Consider the following 23,472-nt stretch of genomic DNA (forward strand, 5'->3'; position numbering starts at 1 on the left):
ACATGAATACTTCATTAGAAAAATCGTCATTTAAAAACGCATTATTCTCATCGACCTGACAAAGCTGTCAACCATTAGAAACAACAACAGACAATATAGGTCAAATAATAGCAGGTGTAATAGCCCGACTTTCAGAAATGTCGAAAATAGTGGTAAGAGATCACCAAATTTAGAAAATAAGCTCGTAAATTTTATTATTTAATAATTACGAGCCAAATATGATTTTTAAGAGATTTTTGAATTAGTAATTTGTGTTTTATAAAAATTTATTAAGTCAAGAAATTGAGGAAAAGAGGTATCGAGACCTCGATGTTATAAACCAAGTCGTAAATATTTTTATAAATGTAAAATCATTTTTGAAAAAAAAATGTAAAATCAAGACATTTTCAAGGAAAATATCTTACCAATTTTTTTTCCGTAAGACATTTTCTAAACTAATAAAACTATATTGACTGTCTTCACCGTCGAAAAAACAAAAAGAGGAAGCTTTCAGGTCAACAAAAGGAAAGCTCTCTTCACTGTCGAAGAAAATAGTCCATCATATTTCAATTTTATATTTTTACGAATTAGTCGCTCGAAACTAAATTTTTACTATTCTACAATTTAATTCCTCAAAAATAGATTTTATTATTCTACAGTTCAGTTCTAAACCTCTTTTTGTACAATTTTGCAAAACAGTCTCTTTTCTAAAATTTATAGATTTTATAATTTAGTCCTTACAATTAAAATTTTGTTTTGGTCCTATTATTATTCCTAAATTTAGATTTTTATTTTTATACTTTAAAATGGAATAATTTGATCGTTTAGTACAATAATATCGTCAATTAATCCAAGTAAATATTACTATTAATTATTCCAATTGAAATATTGACGTGAATTTTTAAAAAAAAAACATTGCTTCCATCATAAAAATTTCAGCATGACTAATATGGAAATACACAATCAATATTTCATTATCGTTTAACAGAAGAGTGATCAATTTCCTTTTTGGATGACCAAATTAACAAAAATATTAGAGCAACAAAAATAGGAGTGACCCCTATTTAAAATGACTAACGAGATAATTTACCCATAAAATTTTAAGAGCTTAACTGAATAAAGCTTATGACTTATTGAGTATATTAGTCTAAGCAAATCATCTATAGGAAAAGAGGTTACTAGTTGATTTTGTAACCAAATCTAGTTGATGGATATTAAGTAAATTTCAAAGCACAAAATATTGATGCCCAAATTAGTTTGGATTATTAGAATAATATAAAATTAGGACATATTTAGAAACAAATTAAAAAGGTAATCCTCTTTTAATAAATGTGAAAAATAGGTAGTACAGCAGCATTAGTAGTGGAGCTTTTATTTTAAAGCCACGAGTGAGATTAAAAAATTGTCTAATTTTAATTCATTGATTGCAAAAAATATGCTACAAAGATGTCAAGAATCTTCTCCTTTTTCTTTTGTTTTTTCGCTGAATTTACAAAGAAAATCCGCATATGACAGTCATACATATTGTTCCAAAATGCATAAGGACAAGTAAAAGTTGATAATGCACCAAAGCATGGAAACTCACTTTTTTGTTTTTGATGAGGTGATAAAGACTATACATTAAACTTATTTATTGGCTGAGAAAAAAAACAAAGGTTGCTTTTGCTTTTGACGCCAATTTCAAAATGACTAATAAACCTTCTTTCTTTCCTCGAAGCTACATATGTAGGAATTTGGATAAATCAAAGCAGACCACCCCTAGGCTGAATTTTCATGGAAGTTCCACAAAATTTGCACATCACAACCGTACATATAGCTTGTAAAATGCATAAGGAAAAAAGTAAGTTGATAATGCACCAAAGAATGAAAATTCTAAATCACAAGCTATTTGTAGAGCATGTGACTCTGGTTGGTTTTAATTAATTAAAGCACTTCATATTTCTGTCATTGGCAATTAATTTAAAAGTTGGAAAATAATAGTTTATGTGTTAGAACGTAAATGTTGAGTAAAATATTATTCAACGTACCAATATCGGTAAATTTTCTAAATAGCTCGGGTCTTGGGCTAGATATTTTGGCCTAGCTCGAATTTGACTATTTCTTTTCTGTTGTTGTTTCCTGCTGTTATATTGTTGTTTCGTTATAATTTTATTATTGTATTGTTAATATTTTGTTGTTATTGTTTGGATATTGAATTTTTTGTTTTATTGTTAATTTTGCTACTATTTTAAAACCATTTGATTGTTGAGTTGCAACTGTGTTAGTGTTATTTAAGTATAAATATTTATTTTAAAAAATATATTTTTAATTTTATTTTAATTTTTTAGTGTATTTGATGTATTATATTTTTAAAATTTATCTTTACATAAAAATAATCTAAAAAAATTAATACGGGTAGGTCAGGCCGGGCTTAGAAAATAGGTCTAAAATTTTACATTGCCTCAACCCGTGATCAAGTCTATATGAACTTTAAATGAACTCATTTAATTTATCTAACCCAATATCAAGTTTTCATTGTAAAAATATTATTGATATAATTAATTAAAATAAATTTAATTCATTCATTCAATTAAATTAAATTAAATTAAATTATTTTCTTAACTAAATTCTAATTTTATTAAAGTCATGATAATTTTATCGTACTAGAACCTATGAGTACATAAATTTTGAGTTAAGGCATGTGCCTTCATCTCTGAAGGTTATGAAAACTTAATGCATCATTTGACGAGAAGAAATGAAGAAGATGCTATGAAAATGTATGGATTGTGAGATCGAGGAAGAAGAGCGGAAAGTACACAAAGGGAGCTTTGGTATCCTAGTATTAAATGGCAATGAGAATATGAGATTTAACAAAGGCAACGACTAGCGCAGATTAGCTAATTATCTGAGTCAAGAAAATTGTCACTCTCACACTTTCCAGGAAATGACAGTCTTCTTTATTTGTATATTTTACCCACAAAAGTCAAGGTCTTCCAATGGGACAGTGTTGAGCAAATGGTAAAAATTCTTAAAAGAGTCCTTGAACTAGTTTACTTTTGTTGTACCCAAATAAACCCCAATGTTTTTATCTGTGTTTAAATTAGCCCTTATTTCGAATGACATGTTAATTTTAAACTAAGTTGGTGATGAGGGGAGTGTTGAATTTCAACATCAACTTATAATCACCATTTAATATATTTTATTTGTGTTTATTGTTGTGCAAAGTTTAACTATTATGGTTAGTTTTTAAAAACCAAGTTTAACTTAAATCTTTTGTTAGTTAAAAAGATAATAAATCTCGTATTGCTTAAGGACAAAGCACAAAGGGATTGTGAATCTATATAAAAGCCCATATTTCACATCATTTAGAAAAACAAAGGCAAAAAGATTTAGAGTTTATATAAAGAACCATATTTTAAGCCTTAAGTCTATATATTAGCCTTCTGGTGATGTGGACTTTGATGAAGAAGAAGGCATGAAAGAGTATTAAAAGGGAGTTTTGACCAACAAGGAAACTTGTTCCAAATGATGACCATGATGATGATGATGGGTGTTAATTTCCAAGTCAAGGTCTTCCAATGGGAGACAAACTTTTCTAGATACAAGTTAAAAATTAAAAGTTATTTGGATAACAAATAAAGTTTAAAGGCTTATGTGGGGTATGATAAAAGTACACAAGATTATTTAGATAATATGATAAAGGTTAAGGGCCTATTTAATATGTTAGTATGAGTAAATCATCTATACCAAAACATATATTAGTTGATTTTGTAACCAAACGTATAACTTTAAAAAAAATTGTCACCATTCATGAATTTCTTTTTGAGTTGTGATGAAATTTCTTACGAATTTCCTAACAAAAACTTCTTAAGAATAATTGCCACTTTTAGACAATTTTAAGTGAATTGAACTTAAATTTCCTACCACTTTCTTGAAGAATAATTTTCACTTTTTTCCCCTAAATAGAAAGTCTTTGGAAGGAAGGGTGTTGTGTTTCTATTTTCCTATGTGAAATAATGATAGATTTTCTTTGTTAGTCCTTTCTAACGTAGGGAAGGCAAGTTTGGGTAAAACGATTTCTTTAGTCTTTCTTAATTTTAAAATTGAATAAATTGGTCCCTTTAAAAGAAGAGAAATTTCATCTTTGTTAATTTTGAAAGTGAGCAACAAGTAAAATTTGAAAATTGAATAAGAACATTTAACTACATCGTTAATGTCTTCTATCAAATTCATATAATTTGGATTGGTATAATAATAAATTTTGCCCTCAATAAATTCACCAGTTACCGTCTAGAAGACAAGTAATTTATAAAGCAGAGCAAGTTTAGATTCACCCTGGTTGGTTTTAATTAATTAAAGCACTTCATTTTGTGTCACTAATTTATAAGTTGAAAATTTACAATTAACAATTGTGGAAAACAGAAGTATGACAATATGAAAAAGAAATGAAAAAACTGAAAATTTTGTGATAATATGAAAAAATGAGATGAAAATGAAACCCTTACCTATGCATTTGGATGACATAATTGAGAAGTTGAAAGTCCTCAAAAGCAGAGCCAAAGATGGAAAGAAATACAAACTATTTCAATCTTTTAAGTCCTCCATCCCCTTCTTCACCATCATATCTAAAGCTTCTTTGTTCCCAGCATGTCTCTTTTCAGTAGCATCTGTATCATCTGTACCATCTGTAGCAACCGTATCACTCTCTGCATCCACGTAAAATACATGAACACCACATCTCTCCACCTTCATGTCTACATCATCTTCAAAAATGCAATATCTGATGTCGAATTCAAATGATGCCTCCTCATAATTCTGGTATTCTTTAACCATGTCGGTTGCAGATAGAATAAACACGTGACAATCCTGGCACTTCACTGGCTCAGAAAAAGATGACAAATATATTTCACTTTCTAGCTTTTCATAACCACCACCACCATTGCCACCATCGGTGGCTGTAAGTTGGTACTCACAAGTAAATACAACATGCGTAATGGAACGGCAGTGAGTGAGATCTGTTGTTCCAATAGGGTCGGAAGCGTGTAAATTACTGTACTAAAAAATCACACAAAGTTCAATTCCCACGAAAGAGAGGTGGATCACATGGATCTCTTAAATACCAAGTCTTTCCTTAGACAGAATATCCCTTCTATAGTAATTTAATAGCACAATTAAATACTACTATTATACCCTCAAATATTGAAAGAAAAATAGGACAAGAAAGAACACAAGAGTTTTAACGAGGTTCGGTAAATTATACCTACGTCCTCGGGCACTAACACCAGATGATAACTTTACTATCTTCAAAGTATTATAAACAAATAGAATTCCTTAAGAATTCTCAAATGGGAGAAGAGAGAAAACTAAGAGAGAAAGATTGGTTGGGATGGTTGAAATGAAAAATGAAAAGGCCTATTTATAGTTGAAGTTCAGGGACTAACTTGCAAATGGCCTAAAAAATTAGGGACCAAAATTGCAATTATCCCATTCAACTTTTCAACATTCGGTGCAACTTGCTCAGCCTTTTTAACAAGTTGCTTCCTACCTTTGTTGACCTTTCAACAATCTCCACCTTGAAGATTTGATTAGGATAATCACATCTTCACACACTTCCTTCAACTCCCCAAATTCGATAAAGTTATCTTTTGTAGTGCCTCTAAATGCGCTCTCGAGCGCCATACACCTGTAGGTGCTCAAATTCTCAGGATGTTAATCAAGTTCAAACAATGATTAAACTTGATTGTTGTTACCACTTTGGTCATCATATCTGCGGGATTATCTGCTGTCGGAATCTTCTGAAGTAGAATTTTTCCTTTTTCAAAGACTTCCCGCACAAAGTGATATCTTATGTCGATATGCATGGTTCTTGAATGATAGACTTGATTTTTCGCTAAATGAATAGCACTCTGACTGTCACAATATAGACTAATGTGACTTTGAACAACTCCCAAGTCTTTCAATAATCCATTAAGCCAAATAGCCTCCTTAACAGCTTCTGTAACTGCCATATATTCTGCCTCTGTAGTAGACACAGCTACTGTAGACTGTAAGGTAGACTTCTAACTCACTGGGGCTTTCGCAAGAGTAAACAGATACCCCGTAGTTGAACGACGTTTATCTAAATCACCAGCAAAGTCGGAATCAACATATCCAACTACAAACTGACCAAGTGCTTCATCCTGTTCAAAAATTAAACCAACATCTATGATTTTTCGAAGATACTGTAGAATCCATTTCACAGCTTGCCAATGTCCTTTTCCAGGATCATGCATATACCTGCTCACAACTCCAACAGCTTGTGAAATGTCAGGCCTCGTACACACCATCGCATACATCAAACTCCCAACTGCATTAGCATATGGGACTTTCGCCATATATTCTCTTTCATCTTCAGTCTTCGGAGATAATTGAGCACTAAGTTTCAAATGAGAAGCAAGTGGGGTACTTACATGTTTTGTGTTTTCATTTACACCAAAACATTGTAATACATTTTTCAGATATTGCTTCTGATTTAAACAGAGCTTGCCTCTCTATCTATCTCTACTTATCTCCATGCCGAGAATCTTCTTGGCCTCACCTAGATCTTTCATCTCGAACTCTTGATTCAACTAAGCCTTCAGCTTATCTATCTCATTTTGGCTCTTCGAAGCGATTAACATATCATCAACATACAAGAGTAGATAAATGAAAGATCCGTTATGCAGCTTCTGCAAATACATACAATTGTCATATTTGCTTCTTGTGTACTTCTGCCTTCTCATAAAGCTATCAAATCGCTTTGTACCACTGCCTCGGGGATTGCTTCAATCCATATAGCGATTTGTTCAGCTTACAAACCCAATTTCTACCACCAGCATCTGTGTATCCTTCGGGCTGAGTCATATAGATCTCCTCTTCTAACTCACCATGCAAGAAAGCCGTCTTAACATCAAATTGAGCTAGCTCCAAATTCAACTGTGCTACCAAGGCCAACAAAATTCTAATGGAGGAATGCTTCACAACAGGGGAAAATACATCATTGTAGTCAATTCCCTCCTTCTGAGCGTAGCCTTTAGCTACCAATCTTGCCTTGTAGCGAATATCCTTCTTGCTAGGAGATCCATCTTTCTTTGCGAATACCCACTTGCATCCGATTGCCCTTTTACCTTTCGGTAATTGCGCCAATTCCCAAGTATTATTCTTCAGGAGAGACTGCATTTCTTCATCCATGGCGCTTTTCCATTTATCACTTTCTAAGCTTTGCATTGCTTCTTGATAAGTGATAGGAATATCATCAACAACGGGAAGGGCGTAGGCCACCATATCAGTAAATCGAGCAGGTTTACGAATTTCTCTCTGTGGCCTTGCAACTGCAACTGGTTCTGGTGTACTTAGTGGTTCTTGGGTCAGAACATCTTCAACCTCTAATTCCTCCATTGTGGCTGAAGAATTAGACTTATTAACTGGGCAAATCCCCATCTGCTCAAACTCCACCCGTTTTGGAGTACACTCCACCTGCTGTGGAGCATTGCTCGTCTGAATATCTTTATCTGCTACCTTTTTCAATGTGGCAGATTCATCAAAGGTAACATCTCTGCTACAGATCATTTTCTTTGTGCTTAAGCACCAAAGACAAAATCCCTTCACTCCAGAAGTGATTCCCATAAAGAGAGCTTTCTTTGCCCTCGGATCTAACTTTGACTCTTTCACATGGTAATATGCAGTGGATCCAAACACATGTAAGGAATCATAATCTGTAGCCGGTTTTCCAGACCATACCTCCATAGGAGTTTTTCTTTCTAATGCAGATGATGGCAAACGATTAACAAGATGGCCAGCGTATGTCACAGCCTCAGCCCAAAATTGCTTGCCCAACCCAGCATTGGACAACATACATCGAACTTTCTCCAGCAATGTTCGATTCATACGCTCTGCCAATCCATTCTGCTGTGGTGTATCCCTAACTGTGAAGTGTCGAACAATACCATACTCTTGGCACACATCGAAGAACAGATCACTTTTATATTCCCCTCCATTGTCCGTCCTAAGCCGTTTGATTTTCTTGCCAGTCTGGTTTTCGATCATAGTTTTCCATTTAAGAAAAACTCTAAGCACTTCATCCTTAGTTCTCATGGTATACACCCAAAATCTTCTGGAAAAGTCATCAACAAAAGTAACAAAGTAGTGTTTTCCTCCCAATGAAGGTGTCTTGGAAGGCCCCCACACATCTGAGTGAACATATTCCAAAATACCTTTTGTATTATGGATAGCAGTACCGAATTTCACTCTCTTTTGCTTTCCCAGAACACAATGCTCGCAAAATTTTAATTTGTAAGCCTTTGCACCTTTCAACAATCCTTGCTTTGCCAGAATTTGCAAGGATTTTTCACTGGCATGTCCCAACTTCATATGCCACAACTGCATTGAGCCCAATTCTTTGTTACCGGAAGCTGTAGCGACTGCTCCAATAACTGTACTACCTTGGTAGTAATACAAGTTATTTTTCCTGATGCCCTTCAATATCACAATTGCGCCAGATGTCACTTTCAAAATCCCATCTCTCATAGTAACAACTAAACCATTGGATTCCAAGGCTCCCAATGAGATGAGATTTTTCTTCAAACTGGGCACGTACCGAACATCAGTCAGAACTCTGGTTGATCCATCTTGATTCTTTAATTGGATTGAACCTATCCCAACAGTTTTACAGGCATTGTCATTGCCCATATAAACAACTCCTCCATTTAGTTCTACTAAATCAGAGAACCACTCCCGGTTAGGGGACATATGATAGGTACAACCCGAATCCAATATCCACTCATCTGAATGGAACGACGATGATGATGTAACCAGTGATAGTTCAGAGTCACTAGTATCATGCTTAGCAACACAAGCATCTACAGCAGCTTTTCCCTTATTCTTCAGCTTTGGACAATTTTTCTTCCAGTGGCCTTTCTCATGACAAAAAGCACATTCATCTTTCCCGAGTCTGGACTTTGACTTTGATCTCCCCTTTTGAGTTTTCTTCCGAGTGTATGAACGACCTCGGACTACTAAAGCTTCTGTATCTCTGATTGAGTTTTTCTGTTTGTCCTTCTTTCTCTGTTCATAACTGTATAAGGCCGCACAGACTTCGCTCAGAGATATATCACTCCTGCCATGAAGTAGAGTAGTTTCTAGGAACTCAAACTCCTCAGGAAGTGACCCCAACAGCATCAAAGCCAAATCTTCATCTTTGAATGTCTCATCCATATTCAGCAAATCAGTGACTAACTGATTAAATTTGGTGATGTGATCATTCATTGTGGTACTTGGGACGTATGTGAAGCGAAACAGTCTTTTCTTCAAGTGGAGCTTATTTTGACTGTTTTTCTTCAAAAAATTTTCTTCAAGTGCCACCCACAACTTATTTGTAGAAGTCTCCTTTGAAAAAGCATACCTCTGCTCTCGAGAAAGGCATGATCGAATTGTGCCACATGCCAACCGATTGATCGCCTTCCAATCTTTCTCCTGAACATCATCTGGTTTCTCTTCATCAATGGCAATGTCTAGACCCTACTGAAAAAGGGCATCTAGAACCTCACTTTGCCACATACCAAAATGGCCCGTGCCATCAAAGATCTCCACGGCCAATCTTGCATTTGCAATTGTCGGTCTTGTCCACATGGACGATGTTGAAGCTCCTACACCGACCGTTTTCTCCATAATCTTTCAATATACCTAAGGAAATCTTTTCTGATGTGGAAGATCAGTTTAAACTGCAACCACAGAGCATACTACGATTAACCTTCGGCTCTTGATACCACTTGTTGTTCCAATAGGGTCGGAAGCGTGTAAATTATTGTATTAAAAAATCACACAAAGTTCAATTTCCAGGAAAGAGAGGTGGATCACATGGATCTCTTAAATACCAAGTCTTTCCTTAGACAGAATATCCCTTCTATAGTAATTTAATAGCACAATTAAATACTACTATTATACCCTCAAATATTGAAAGAAAAATAGGACAAGAAAGAACACAAGAGTTTTAACGAGGTTCGGTAAATTATACCTACGTCCTCGGGCACTAACACCAGATGATAACTTTACTATCTTCAAAGTATTATAAACAAATAGAATTCCTTAAGAATTCTCAAATGGGAGAAGAGAGAAAACTAAGAGAGAAAGATTGGTTGGGATGGTTGAAATGAAAAATGAAAAGGCCTATTTATAGTTGAAGTTCAGGGACTAACTTACAAATGGCCTAAAAAATTAGGGACCAAAATTGCAATTATCCCATTCAACTTTTCAACATTCGGTGCAACTTGCTCAACCTTTTTAACAAGTTGCTTCCTACCTTTGTTGACCTTTCAACAAGATCAACCACAAGGCAGATAACAAAAACCAAAAATCTGCTCCCACCACCCCCATTTGGGGCTATCTTCAAACTTAAGGAAGAATTCATGCTCTGATACTTGAACTTATTTGTTGAAATTTTGTTTCCTGGGAAACAACAAATCAAACTTGGAGGGTAATCACTCTCGTATTCCGTACCATATATCGCTGCCCATTCCTTAGCTAGGGATCCAATTTTGAGCATGGCATTTGCCTCAATGTTATTAGTTGACTCTTGATTCAAGTTGAAGCAATTACAGAATAACATCCAAAACACATCATAACAATCATCACCTAAAGAATCAAACTGATATAAATTTTTTATCTGCAAAGGAAACTTTTTCTAATGATGTGCAGTCATGTACATTCAAGTCAAGCAGATATGGTGGAAGCTCTGAGAGTAATTTGAGGCTCTTGCAACGATCCATATGCATAAGCCTAAGGCTTTTAAACCTCAAGCTTGGTGAGCACACATCAACAGTTGGAAATTTAACGATTGGACAACCACTAAGTTCTAGTTCTTTAAGGGATTTCAACTTTGAAATATTGCTTGATACATCTTTTACCATTGAGTTTGTCAAGGTCAACCATTGAAGTCTGTCGAGATGCTCAATGAAATCAGGCACTTCTTTTATTCCGGTTTCTGATAAATCTAACTCATCAGAGTTATTTGGGATCTCCGGAAACTTCTTGAGACTACGACATCCCCCAAGGCGAAGGATTTTAACTGATGTCAAATGGGCGAGGGAAGGAAGTTCAACCAAACTTTCGCAATTGTCACAGTCAAGTCTTTCAAGGTTGAGGGCTCCTAATAAATTAGGGATCTTCTTTAAATTTTTGCAACTGAAAAGGTCTATTTCCCGTAAATGAACAAGATCCTGCACATGATGAGAACATAAAGTAGTTAGAGCATCATTTACTTAGACTAAAAATTTATATTTGATGTATTGGGTGTATTAATTCATCAAATTGTTTCTTTTAAAAAATAGAATAAAATCTTTTATATTTATTTATTTTTTAAATTTAATAAAAATATGTTATTTAAATGCTATATCAATTATAAATTCTTTTTCTTAAAAAAAATTCTTGGATGAAGAAAGTATAAAAGTATATATACGTGATGAACTTCGTTCCAAAGTTGTTCCATGTTTCCATATTTTAATTCCAATCCGACAAGGTTCTTTGGATTAAAACTTGATGATAAAGATTTGAAGGGATAATAATCCCATCGAAGATACCTTAGCTCATCCAGAAGAGATATAATATCATCTTGGTATGTATTTAGCTTCTTATAATCCTCATCCTCTTTCATCAACCAACTCCGAGGGCAATAGAAGAAAATACATCTAAGATTAATCATGCTTTCAAAAACAGAAGGTTGGAATAATAGGTTACCCATTCGTGACATGTCTACCTTTATTCCTTGAATTCGATCAGTTTCCTGATAACAAAAACCAATTTATCAAATATTAGCATGGAAAAATTTATAGACATTCCATTAAATAACTCATAAAAAATAATTATATTAGGATAGGAGTAGACTAATTGAGCACTTTTAGGAACTTTTACATACAAAAAGTTTTTTCTTTTCTTTTGTTTTTATTTTTTCAAACCAATGCATTAAGGATTTAACTAAGTCATAAACATTGAGCAGATTCTACATTATATCTAAAACATAGTCATTATGTGTCGGGTATGATGATAATTATTTTATATTCTAAATACTAATTAAAAAGGGATAATAATTTATATGATATCAAATGTATAGGTTTATATACTGGCATTCAACCAAATGACAATACCAAAAATAAAAGAATATAAATATAATTAGTGCTTACTTTATTATATTTGAGCACTTCTTTCACGTGTTTAAGATTCCATAGTCTACTGCACTTACCAAGGGTCTTAGATTCTTGACAAACAATGTCCTTTCCCATCTCTTCAAGCGTATCATGCATAGAAATTGCATCTCCAAATATTCCACTGGTCCAAATTGTAGAATAACGCCAATAACTAGTTGAGACATTGATCAGGCATTTGTCAACCAATTTGTTTATTCCACACTCTGCACCCTTATAACAACCACTTAGAATAAGTTTTGTTCTTTCCATGGGTTCCCCTTTAAAGAAGCATGCAATGTCAAGAAATATATTCTGCTCTACTAAATCTAGCCCATCATAACTACTTTTCAAAGCCTCTGAAATTTTCTTTTCTGGGGGACAGTCCTTTAGCTTCTCCACCTTACTTTCCCAATAACTTTTACTTCTTTTATTTAAATCAGAACCCAAAACTTTAAGAGCAAGTGGATTGCCTTGAGTGTACTTTACAAACCTACGGGATAGATCTTGAAAACCAACTGCGGGATTCAACTGCTTAAACGCAAAGGTAGAAAAAAGTTGAAGAGAATCGATCTCATTTAACCCTTTCACCTCATGTATTGTACCGTCAGCTCCTCCACTCTCAAGCACTTGTCTATCTCTTGATGTTATAATGGTTTTACTTCCAGAACCAAAATATTGAACACCCATATAATCTATTTGGTCTGAGTCATCAACATCATCAAGGACAAGTACTTTCTTCTTGTTGAGTCTCTCTTGAGTTAAAGTGGATCCAATGGAGGGGGTGCCTATATCAACATTTGAGTCCAATAATTTCGAAAGAAATTCTTTTCGTAAAGATTCCTTCCCTTGTTTTTTTATTTCCTCTCTAACATTTTGAAGAAACCAGCGACTTTCAAACACTGAATAGAATTTTTTATATACAGCCTCAGCAAGGGTTGTTTTGCCTTGACCACCCATTCCCCAAAGTCCTATTACACGACAGTCTTTTTGCTTAATCAGCTTCAAAATCGCATTTTTCTGATATTCTATTCCAACCAATTCTTCAGAAGCACTTTCAAACCCAATATTCGTTAACTTTTTTATAACATATTCAACAACATCTTTAATGTACTCGGTTTCAGGTCTAGAAAACCATAAAAAATGTAAATAAGTAAATATGAAATCTAAAACAAAGATAAGTTGAAAATAACAAGATGAGAAAATTATTGTTACCTGTCAAATTTGCCTCCTTCTATATGCCACCCTTTTAATGTACCGATCTCTGCAAAAGCAAATTTCCATGGTTGTACTGTATCAGTTGGTTGCTTTGATTCATGCTCCTTGAAGGATGTCTCAAAACTCCCACCAATTTTTCGCACGTTGGAAGGATCAACATGATAAAAGATGGGAATAACAGTATGTCCATGAGAGCGCTTGCGGATCATGATGTCAGAGAGTTCAACCAAGCATGATTTCGAAGAGGCATAGTCTGCAGACAAAACGATGATTGAGATATTTGAGACTGCAATTGCTCGAGAAAGTGCTTGTGAAAGCTGCTCCCCTTTTTCCAGTTTTTCTTCATCGAAGAAAACATCAAGTCCCTCGCTTTTCAAAGCCTCAAGTAGATGACTGGTGAAATTAAGGCGCGTGTCTTCACCTCTGAAGCTCAAGAAAACATGATGCATCATTAGAGTAGAAGATGAAGAAGAAGAAGCCATGAAAGAGTATTGATAGTGTGCTTGAAGCAAAAGAGAGAACAAATATAGCAAGTGAGTTTTGCTTGGGCTGTGGTATTATTGTAAGAAGAAAAAGTGTAAACGGGAAAGAGATCGAAGGCTTAGGCAAAAGCACAGGCGACGACTTGAGCTTAGCCAATTATCTTTTACTCAACACAGGTGTTACTTGCACGAGAGTGTTTTGGTGGTTGATGGGTAATTAATGTGCGAGCGGACCACTTACAAACTGCACCGCCCATGAAATTAGCCAATTCGGAAAGGGTCAAATTTTGTTTCAGGTCCCTCTACTATTCTAAAAATTTGAGATTTAGTCCTTCTTCTTTAAAATGATCTCTTTATTTTTATGTTGTCATTAATTAATTCAAATAGGTAAGGTTGTTAACTATTCAGGTTAAAATTTTAGTATGGATGAAAAAAAAATCTTTTATCATAAAAGATTCTTGTAATTTTAAGGAAAAAATCATGTTATGGTATTATTTATTTATATTAATTAATGACACAAAAAAATTATCTAAAAATCTTTAATCACAAAAGAAATTCCAGAAAAAGGTTGAGATAACAAGAGAAACATGTGGGTTATTATACATGTTTATCATTTTTCACTTTTTTTTAACATTTATTGTGTAATTTTCATTCTAGGTTATCAAACATGTTTAAAATTTTAAATTACTAAAAATATTATTTCTCAATTAAAACTTTTAATATTAGTAAAATTAAGCAAAACATTTTATGTCAAGATTTGATTGGAGAAGTGGTTAAAATCAACTTAATTGAACATGACTAATTTGATTAATGTGTTAAAATGATTTATCGATAAATAATATATTTTATCAATTATGAGAGAAGTTTAATTCTTAATTGATAATTTGAAAACTTTTCATTACCTTTCATGAATTTTCTATCTAAGTTGCCATGACTTAAATTTTGGGGAGTCTTTTTTTCAAGCCAAAGACTTTTGGATCTTGAGAAGGCTGGGGTTATATAGAAAACGTGTAACAACCCGATAGTCGGGGGTATCGAAAAGTGTATTCTCGGGACTCCGTTCCCGTAAATTGAACTCGTGAATATTAATAAATATTTGCGAAGCTAGTTGTGTAGTTAATTAAGTTTTGGTTAAGTGAATTTATTCGAATTAAGAGTAATTAGGTATAAAGACTAAATTGCATATAGGGTAAAAGTTGAAGTATAGATTAAAGAATAATTAAAGGAACTAAAGAAGCAATTATACCTTTGCTTCTTTAGTAGGACGGCATTAATTAAAGTTACCTTAAGTATTAAGAAAATATATATTATATAATAATAAATCAATTAAGTAAAAGAAAATGAAAGACAAAGCCAAGAAAATTAAAAAGAAAGAAAAAGAAAAAGAAAAAGAAAGAAAGAAGAGACGCAAGGCTAGGGCTCCAAAAGTTTTAAAGTTTAATTGGTTAGTAAATTTAGTCTATTTTCTTGTAATCTTCATATTTTGGGAATTCTGGTGCTAAGTATTACGCAACCCATGTTGAATTTTTAGCATTGATTGAGTTTTTAAAGGTTGCTAATGTTGAATAATTTTAGTATTAGGGATTAAATTATAGATTTTAAGCTAGAACTGAAAAGGGATTAAATTCTAGAATAGATTGAAAATTCTGAGTAATATGGACTAAATAGTGAAATTTTTAAAATTTAGGGATTTAAGTGAAAATAGGGAGTTAAATTTAGTTTAAAGTGGAATTTGTATGAAAATATATAATTAAATGTGAAGAATAAAAATTAGTCTCGATTTAAGGGATAAATTAAAATTTAGGCAAATATTGAGTAAAAATTAAAATATTCAATATGAAATTGAATTATGTTGTATTGATGAATTTTTATTATTTTAATTCTGTAGCTAACGTCGTACCGGAATCCTCGACTAAAAAGGGAAAAGATAAAGTCGACGTCGAATAGCTCGAAATTCTTGGTTTGTATTTCTATAATCCGAACTAAGTTGTAAAATTATTACATTTTGATTTCTTGTATATGGTAAGTATTGAAGGTGAAAATTATTGTGTTTTACCATTGAAATGGATTGATTAGGTATGTGATAAATTTATTAAATTTATATTAATTGAATTAAATTCATATGTATATATGTGATAATGTGATTATATAAAAATTTGATATTGGATATTGGTTATATTTGAAAAGTGAATTGGAACTCTATTAACTGTATCGAGCTAATAAGTCGGGTATATATGGCATGCCATAGGATAAGAAGAGTTCAAGAATTTCTTCGACTTCAAGTCGATGAGGCAGTGGGTGCCAATTTACTTCGGTTTAACTGATGAGACACTGGGTGTCAATGTATATAGCGCTGGGCGCATATTACTTCGGATTTATCCGATGAGACAGTGGGTACCAAACTGGTGTGTTGGTTGGTTTTGTGTATCCGTCCGAATCCGAGTCGCGTTAATAGGGGTAGTTAAATAAAACGGTACTATGATTGATATTGGATGATATTGTATGTGAATTGAAAATGAGATAGTGACTTGAAACATGAAAATGAGATACTTGAATTATGTATTCATGAATTGGATACATCAATACAACATAATTCAATTTCATATATGACAATAATTCAGTAGAATAAATTAGAAGCTTACTTGTTCATCTCTTTTTTGCATAGCTAAAATTCCAAGCATAATGGCCTTTCCAAAGATTTTCCATTAATTCCCTCTTGACTCTCTATTTCCTCATCTGATTTTCTTACACCAATCAATTCCATCTTCATTCCCTTCATAGTAGCATATTTAAAAAGTCAAAGCTTAATCTCTAGGTTTTGGCTGACTTATACTACCTTGCTTTAAACTCTGCAAGCAAAAAACACATTTATAATGAGAGATAATAAAAAAATAGGCGTAGGGCACAACCTTGCTTTATGTTAATATCTACATTAAGTTGAAAGAAAAATAGAATATGCAGAGAATGATTTTTGTATTATTATCTGGAATTTAACCAGTATAGCAATAGTATTTATAAAATGCGTATGAGTAACTTCTACTAACAATTTCACTTAACAGCATAACTGCTTGTATAACAGACTAACATCTAATAGACTAATAGAGTTTTTTATCTATACTCTATCATTCACTCATCTTCTCGACAGGAAAAACCCGAAGAAGACTGCGAAATCGAGCAAATGACGAAACAGACAGTGATTTGGTAAGAATGTCAGTAACCTGATCACAAATAGGCACCTCACTGACAACAACAGAACCATCAGCTACCTTTTCGTGGACAAAGAATAGCTCAAGCTCAACATGTTTGAACTTAGAATGTAAGACGATATTAGCAGCAACTGCTACGACACTAGAGTTGTCACACCAAATTGTAGGTTGATCATCAGAGCAAAGTTGTAATTCCTTTAGCAAAGAGACTAACCAAGTAACATCACTGGTAGCCGCAGCTAGACTCCAATATTCTGCCTCAGCCGTAGAACGAGAAACAACTTGTTGTTTCTGTAAGGACCCAAAATTCGTGGGCACCAAAAAAGTGTGTTATCGGGCATCCGTCTTAGTAAACCGAGTTAGTAAATAATTATTAGGAGTAATTAAAATTATGAGTCTAATAGTGTGTTTAATTAGATTTTTTTTAGTGGATTTAGTTTAACTTAAAGTAATTAGGAAAAAGGATCAAATTGATTAAAGAGTGAAAGTCTAATTATAGATTAAAAGAAAGTAATAAGGGCTAAAATGGCAATTAAGCCATTTAGCATAGTCGAGGCGACAGAAAGGGAAAAAAATCTAAGATTTTATTTGTTTTAATTATATAATTAATGATAATTAAATTATAATGATATTATATTATTAAATAAATCAAAATATGCCAATTGTATGGATATGATAAAAGACATGTGTAATATATGTATTTGTACATTTGTAATATAATTGTATATTTTCTTAAATTTTAAGTAAAAGATATTTATTAATTAAATTATTATATTAAAAGATTTTATTTATTTGATAAATTAGTTAGATTAAGACAAATGTAAGGTTATGATATAGTACAAATGTATTAATTATATTTATTATTAAAATAGATATTTTATAATTATTAATTAACTTAAATATAAAATAAAGTGAATGAATAAAAAAAAGAAAAGAAAACATAAAACAAAAGAAACAAAGCTAAAAGTAACAGAGGTCATTTCGAAACAGAGCAGGAAAGAAAAAAGAAAGGAAAAATTAGGGTTTAAAGCTTGAAATTTAATTGGTAAGTTTAGTCAAGTCTTTTTCTTATAAATTTGATAGAAATTTTTATTGGAATTGAATAAAGGATTGAATTGTAAACTAAGCTATAAGTTTTGAGTTTTAGGGATTAAATTGAAATAAATTTGAAATTATAAAAATATGATAAAAATTAGATAGTTAAATGTGAGTTTGGCAAGAAATTGAGTAGCAAAAGGGTTTGAGAAAGAAAGATATATAGGTTTAGTTCGGATTCAAATTGGAATTAAAGTAAAAGTTAGATAAAAATTTCAGCAATTAAATTGTGTTGTGCTAATGATTGTGAAATTATTTTAATTGTTTGTAGCTAATATCGAGCCTGAAGCATCGGCCCAAAAAGGAAAAGAAAATATCGTCGAGGATTAAATCCCAAGAGAATTCTGGTTTGTATCACTACAATTCAAACTTTATCATTATTATGTGTTTAATTTACTAATTATGTGTGGTAAGTATTTTAAGGTAAGTGTTTAGTAAAATGAAAATTTATGATTGGGTATTGAAATTGAGACTGATACTCAACTGAATTATGGAATATTGAATATTGTTTTTGAGTACTGAATTGAATTGTGAAGTTACTGAATATTGTTATGTGTACTGCATTGAACTGTGAAATTACTGAAGTAATGAATTATTGCAATACTGTGAAACTGATTGAAATAAAGAATTATAATTGATACTGAACTAAGATGGAAATTGTACTGAAAAGTGAATTAAATACCCTAATAACTAGTCTGGCTAGTCGGATATAGTTGGCATGCCATAGGATATGGAAGAGTATGGGTTTTTGCCGGCTTACTGATCAGGCATTTATATGCCGACTACTGTTACTGTTACCGATTCGACACTTTGTGTGTCAAATACTGTTATCGTTACTGTTACAGATTTAGCACTTTGTATGTTGAATACTGTTACTATTACTGCTACCGTTACTGATTATTGTTTAGGTGCTATGTAGCGTTAAGGTACAATGTGTAGTACTGGTGTGTTGGTTGGAATCCGTGTATCCGCCAAGTCCGAGTCAAGTTAATAGGGGCAAATGAAATAAATTTACTGATAAAACTAAAGTTGAATGATATGACATATGTGAAAGGTGAAAATTGAAATAAAGAAATAAGAATGGTATATATGTATATAATCAAATGATAATATAAAAGATTGAATCGTTCATTAAGTGATGATAATTGTAATGTAAAAGTATGTGTGTGTGATTTAATGTATTTAAACATAAATTGAATTATAATGATACCACGATTATATGCATACTCAGCGTACGGCTGTTTCCATGCGCAGGTTGTAGAAGTCAAGTACTGAATCAGCATCCAAAACCAGACTCGACTTCAGCAAACTTTTGGTGATGTATATTTTCTTTTGGTAATATGGTATGTACATAGGATGTATATAAAGGTTATCATGTTTTGAATATAAATGGTTAAAAATGTTAGTAGTACAAGTCTAAGAATCATAATGAAAGAAGTTTATTCGTTTCAATTTAATTAGTACATTGATAAATTTAAATTGATATTATATTGAATGGGTTGATTTGGTTATGTTTGGAAATGGATACGGTTTTAATTGTAGGGGGTTTTATGTGAAAATAAGTAGAGGTGCTATCGAAAAAAATATATTTCTAGAGTACTTGAACGAGTCCCATTTCACTTTTAATACATGTTTTAGACTTTGAGAGTTCATTATAAGGATTTAGTTATTCAATTATACTATGAATTTCATTTTATTTATGAGTTATTCGTAAGTTGTCTGATATGTTCGGTAATGCCTCGTAACCCTGTTCTGGCAATGGTTCGGGGTTAGGGGGTGTTACGGTTTCTTAGAACACTAGGAGATGGGTGTATGGCCAAAATACACACAGTAGCCTGTTGTAGACCGACGATCATCAAAATTTAGCCCTCAATTGGCATCGACATAACAAACTAACGAAAGCCTGTCAAATAGACAAAAGACTATCCCATAATCAAGAGTGCCATATAAATACCACAAGATTCATTTTAATATAACCAAATGTACAGCAGTAGGCGCATGCATGAACTGACATATACGATTTATCGCGTATGAAATATCAGGTCGAGTCAGGACCACATACTGTAATGCACCAGCTAGGCTTTTGTATTCAGTAGGACCACTAAGACGATCCGCATCATCTTTGGACAAGACAGACGAGTTGATCATCAGAGTGTGAACACTCTTTGCATTAGGCATAGAACTCCTGTCAAGCAGATCGTGGATGTACTTTTGTTGGCAGAGATGAAGACACCTGGTAGACGATCGAGTAACATCAATGCCTAAAATATACTGATGATCACCCATGTTTTTAAGGGAAAAATCATTATGCAACTATTGGACAAAATCACTTATACAGTTAGGCATGCTTCCAGTAATGATAATATCACCCACATAAACGAGAACATAAAGAGTGGATTCGAGCTTAACCCGAAAAAACAGAGATACATTAGATTTTGATAGGAGAAAATTGACAGAAATGAGAAAACATTTCAATTTATCAAACCAGACACGCAGAGCCTGACGTAGCCTATACAAAGTCGTTTTTAGATGACATACCAAAGATTGGCCATTCGAACCATGTTGAACATATCCGAGAGGTTGCTACATGAACATTTTATCAGCAAAATTGCCATTTAAAAATGCATTATTCACATCGACCTGACGGAGCTGCCAACCTTGGAAACAGCAACAGACAATATGGTTTAAATAGTAGCAAGTTTTACTACCGAACTAAACGTTTCCTTGAAATCACACTCGAGTACTTGAGAATAACCTTTTTGCTACCAACCAAGTTTTACGACAAACGACAATTCCATCAGAATTTTTCTTTACTTTGAAAAGCCACTTACATTCGATCACCTTCCGACCATTTGGTAACAGAAAAAGTTCCCAGGTGGAATCATGTATCAGGGTATCATACTCAGCTTGTGCTGCTGCTCGCCACTCCGTAGTAGAAAAAGCCTCCTCAGTCGTGTGTGGTTCACAATAGACAGCTTCAACAGACATAACCTTGGGTTTAAAAATGTTGGCCTTAGACCGAGTAACCATTTGATGAGTATTCCTCATATGCAGAGGAGAAGACTGAATGTTGGAAGTAACTATGGTTGGATCAGGGAAATTGTCTCTTGTGGGCGAAGAAGAGAGATGATGCGACTCACAGTTAGAGCCAAAATCAGCCTATGAAACTTCTAAGGCAGATGGCGTGGGACAAGAGCCAAAAGTAGGAGATGAAGACTCGGCTTGTTAAGTTGACGATGACTCCATGTGGCAACAAGAGAAAGGCTGAACAATAGGAATATATGTGGAGACACACTGACCTGACTGAGATGTCAAACTCTTAGCAGACGTAGGGAACAAAAACTGTTGTTCATCAAACACAACATGACGAGAAATAACTATCTTACCATTCAGTGTGAGACATTGATAATCTTTATGTTGGGAACTATACCCCAAATATGTACAGGGCTAAGAACGAAAATCCAACTTATGACACAGATACAGAAAACAGCAACACCCAAATACTCGTAAATAATCATACGTGGGGTCTTGTCCATGAAGAATGTTGTAAGGGGATTGGCCCTTCAAAATTGAGGTAAGAAGGCGATCAATAATATGAACAGTACAACAAAATGCATAGCCTCAATAATTCATAGGGAGATTTGCTTGGGCCAAAAGTGTGAGACCTATGTCAACAATATGCATGTGCTTGCGTTCAGCCACCGCATTCTGTTCAGACATATATGGACAAGATAACTTATGAAGTATCCCATGAGTCGCCAAAATGGACGTAACGCACGAAACTCTCCACCCCAATCACTTTGAAATTGTTTAATATTTCTCCCAAACTGAGTTTTAACTAACCTCTAAAATTGAACAAAGTAATCCAGAGCCTAAGACTTATGGCGAATACGATAGATTCAAGTAAAGCGAGTACACATGTCAATAAACGAGACATAATACCAATTACTTCCACAGGTAACAGAACACAGGTCCCCATAAATCGGAGACAACCAAAGCAAAAGGATCATTATATTCAGTAGTAGAGTTTGGAAAGGGCAATTTATGAGACTTCCCTTTATGACATGCAGTACAAATATTATCAATGTAAAATTTATTGGAAGTAATATTACATTTATCTAGAATTAATTTAACAACAGAAGTAGAAGGATGACCAAGTCGTTTATGCCATAAAGTAAAAATATCATAGCTGGCAAGACGGGTCTGGAGTCTAGTATTGGCAACAGAATGAGCCACAACATATTGAATAGAAGTAATCGGTGGAGAAAAATGGTAAATTCCATCATGAATGTGGCCCCTCAGCAAAATTTCCTGAGTCTTGATGTCTTTAATAACACAGTAAGTTGGATGAAATTTAAAAAACACATTATTTTCAGTAGAAAGCTGGGACACAAATAGAAGATTCTTGCGTATATTCAGCACACAAAATATTAGACAAATGAAGCAATTTAGTCTATGTAGGTAAAATAGAATATCCAACGCACGAGATCTTGGTAAGAGTCTCATCACCTATTAAGAGAGGAGATGTACTTGAGTATGGTGTAGACTCATTCAAAGCAAAAGCAACTCGACAAACATGGTGCATAGCCCATGAATCCGGATACCAGAACGGAGTTCCTACAGGTATAGGAATATACGAAGCATCATTATCAAAATTGGACCCAAAATGAGTGGCATTAATATTAGACCCAGTAGAGTTAGAGACATCAGACAAATGTAAATCAGGTATTCGAGACAACCCGATATACGGATCTCACCCAGTATAAACACGAGCTCTTAGTTTTGTCCACCAGGGAATACACAACCCATTATATGACCTAGACGTAGTACAGACACCACCACCTGAAGGCCCAAGCCCTCATCCACAACCAAAAGGGCTTGCAAACTCCACAAAATTAGACGTCGGCCCATTTAGAGAAACATTAGCAGGCGGCCCAAGTGGAGGAAAATCACCCCGCAGGATGGCCTAGCACGCACGGATGGCCCAAGGTTTTCACCAAAAATAGTCGTCCTAGTGAACCCAACTGCAGGCCCAAAATACAAACCTGACCCAGTGAACTGAACCTCATGACCAGACTCAAATTGCTGCTCATGACTAAGCCCGAATGGTTGGCTTGACCCAACATAAAGCCCAAACAGCAGGCCTGCTCCATCATGAAACACAACAAAAGGCTTAGAAACCCTAATGTGCAACATATGTGGGGGAGGTGCAGCAGACAAGTGACCACGCTACCATTTACCAGAAAGAAATCCCGACAGCGCCGTCGACGAAGGGCCACCAAACTGACTAGAGCCTGGCAATACAAATGAGAAACTAGCATC

The 23,472-nt window shown here is 33.8% G+C and overlaps 1 protein-coding gene and 1 long non-coding RNA gene across 6 annotated transcripts; one reads left to right on the forward strand and one right to left on the reverse strand.

Annotated features, from left to right (window-relative positions):
- Positions 1–10,556: 10,556 nt before the first annotated feature.
- LOC121222598 (disease resistance protein RUN1-like) lies at positions 10,557–14,035 on the reverse strand. 4 transcript variants are annotated; one of them, XM_041103667.1, is made up of 4 exons: positions 13,365–14,034; positions 12,150–13,275; positions 11,550–11,752; positions 10,611–11,189 (listed from the first exon to the last, which is right to left on the reverse strand). In XM_041103667.1, exons 1-4 carry the CDS (start codon positions 13,847–13,849, stop codon positions 11,165–11,167), a joined length of 1,839 nt encoding a protein of 612 aa, XP_040959601.1. In that variant the 5' UTR covers positions 13,850–14,034; the 3' UTR covers positions 10,611–11,164. The 4 variants fall into 4 exon arrangements, with proteins under 4 accessions (XP_040959600.1, XP_040959601.1, XP_040959602.1 ...); XM_041103666.1 differs by lacking the exon at positions 11,550–11,752 and having other exon boundaries at positions 10,557–11,189; XM_041103668.1 differs by lacking the exon at positions 11,550–11,752 and having other exon boundaries at positions 10,983–11,189; positions 12,209–13,275; positions 13,365–14,035.
- A 644-nt stretch (positions 14,036–14,679) lies between these two features.
- LOC107935471 (uncharacterized) lies at positions 14,680–19,842 on the forward strand. 2 transcript variants are annotated; one of them, XR_005919952.1, is made up of 4 exons: positions 14,680–15,809; positions 16,995–17,165; positions 18,422–18,497; positions 19,405–19,818. It is a non-coding gene; the product is annotated as an uncharacterized lncRNA (long non-coding RNA). The 2 variants fall into 2 exon arrangements; XR_005919951.1 differs by having other exon boundaries at positions 16,995–18,497; positions 19,405–19,842.
- Positions 19,843–23,472: the final 3,630 nt, after the last annotated feature.

Source organism: Gossypium hirsutum, chromosome D10, assembly GCF_007990345.1.
Source record: "Gossypium hirsutum isolate 1008001.06 chromosome D10, Gossypium_hirsutum_v2.1, whole genome shotgun sequence".
In the NCBI taxonomy this organism is placed as follows: Eukaryota; Viridiplantae; Streptophyta; class Magnoliopsida; order Malvales; family Malvaceae; genus Gossypium; species Gossypium hirsutum.

Bases quoted from the DNA above. Each gene is read 5' to 3' on its own strand.
- LOC121222598 (XM_041103666.1), bottom strand. From the start codon at position 13,849: ATGGCTTCTTCTTCTTCATCTTCTACTCTAATGATGCATCATGTTTTC. The intron at 13,276-13,364 runs GTAACAATAATT...ATGGTTTTCTAG, and splicing joins GAAGGAGGCAAATTTGACAG to ACCTGAAACCGAGTACATTA. The intron at 11,190-12,149 runs GTAAGCACTAAT...CATCATGTGCAG, and splicing joins AAGTGCTCAAATATAATAAA to GATCTTGTTCATTTACGGGA.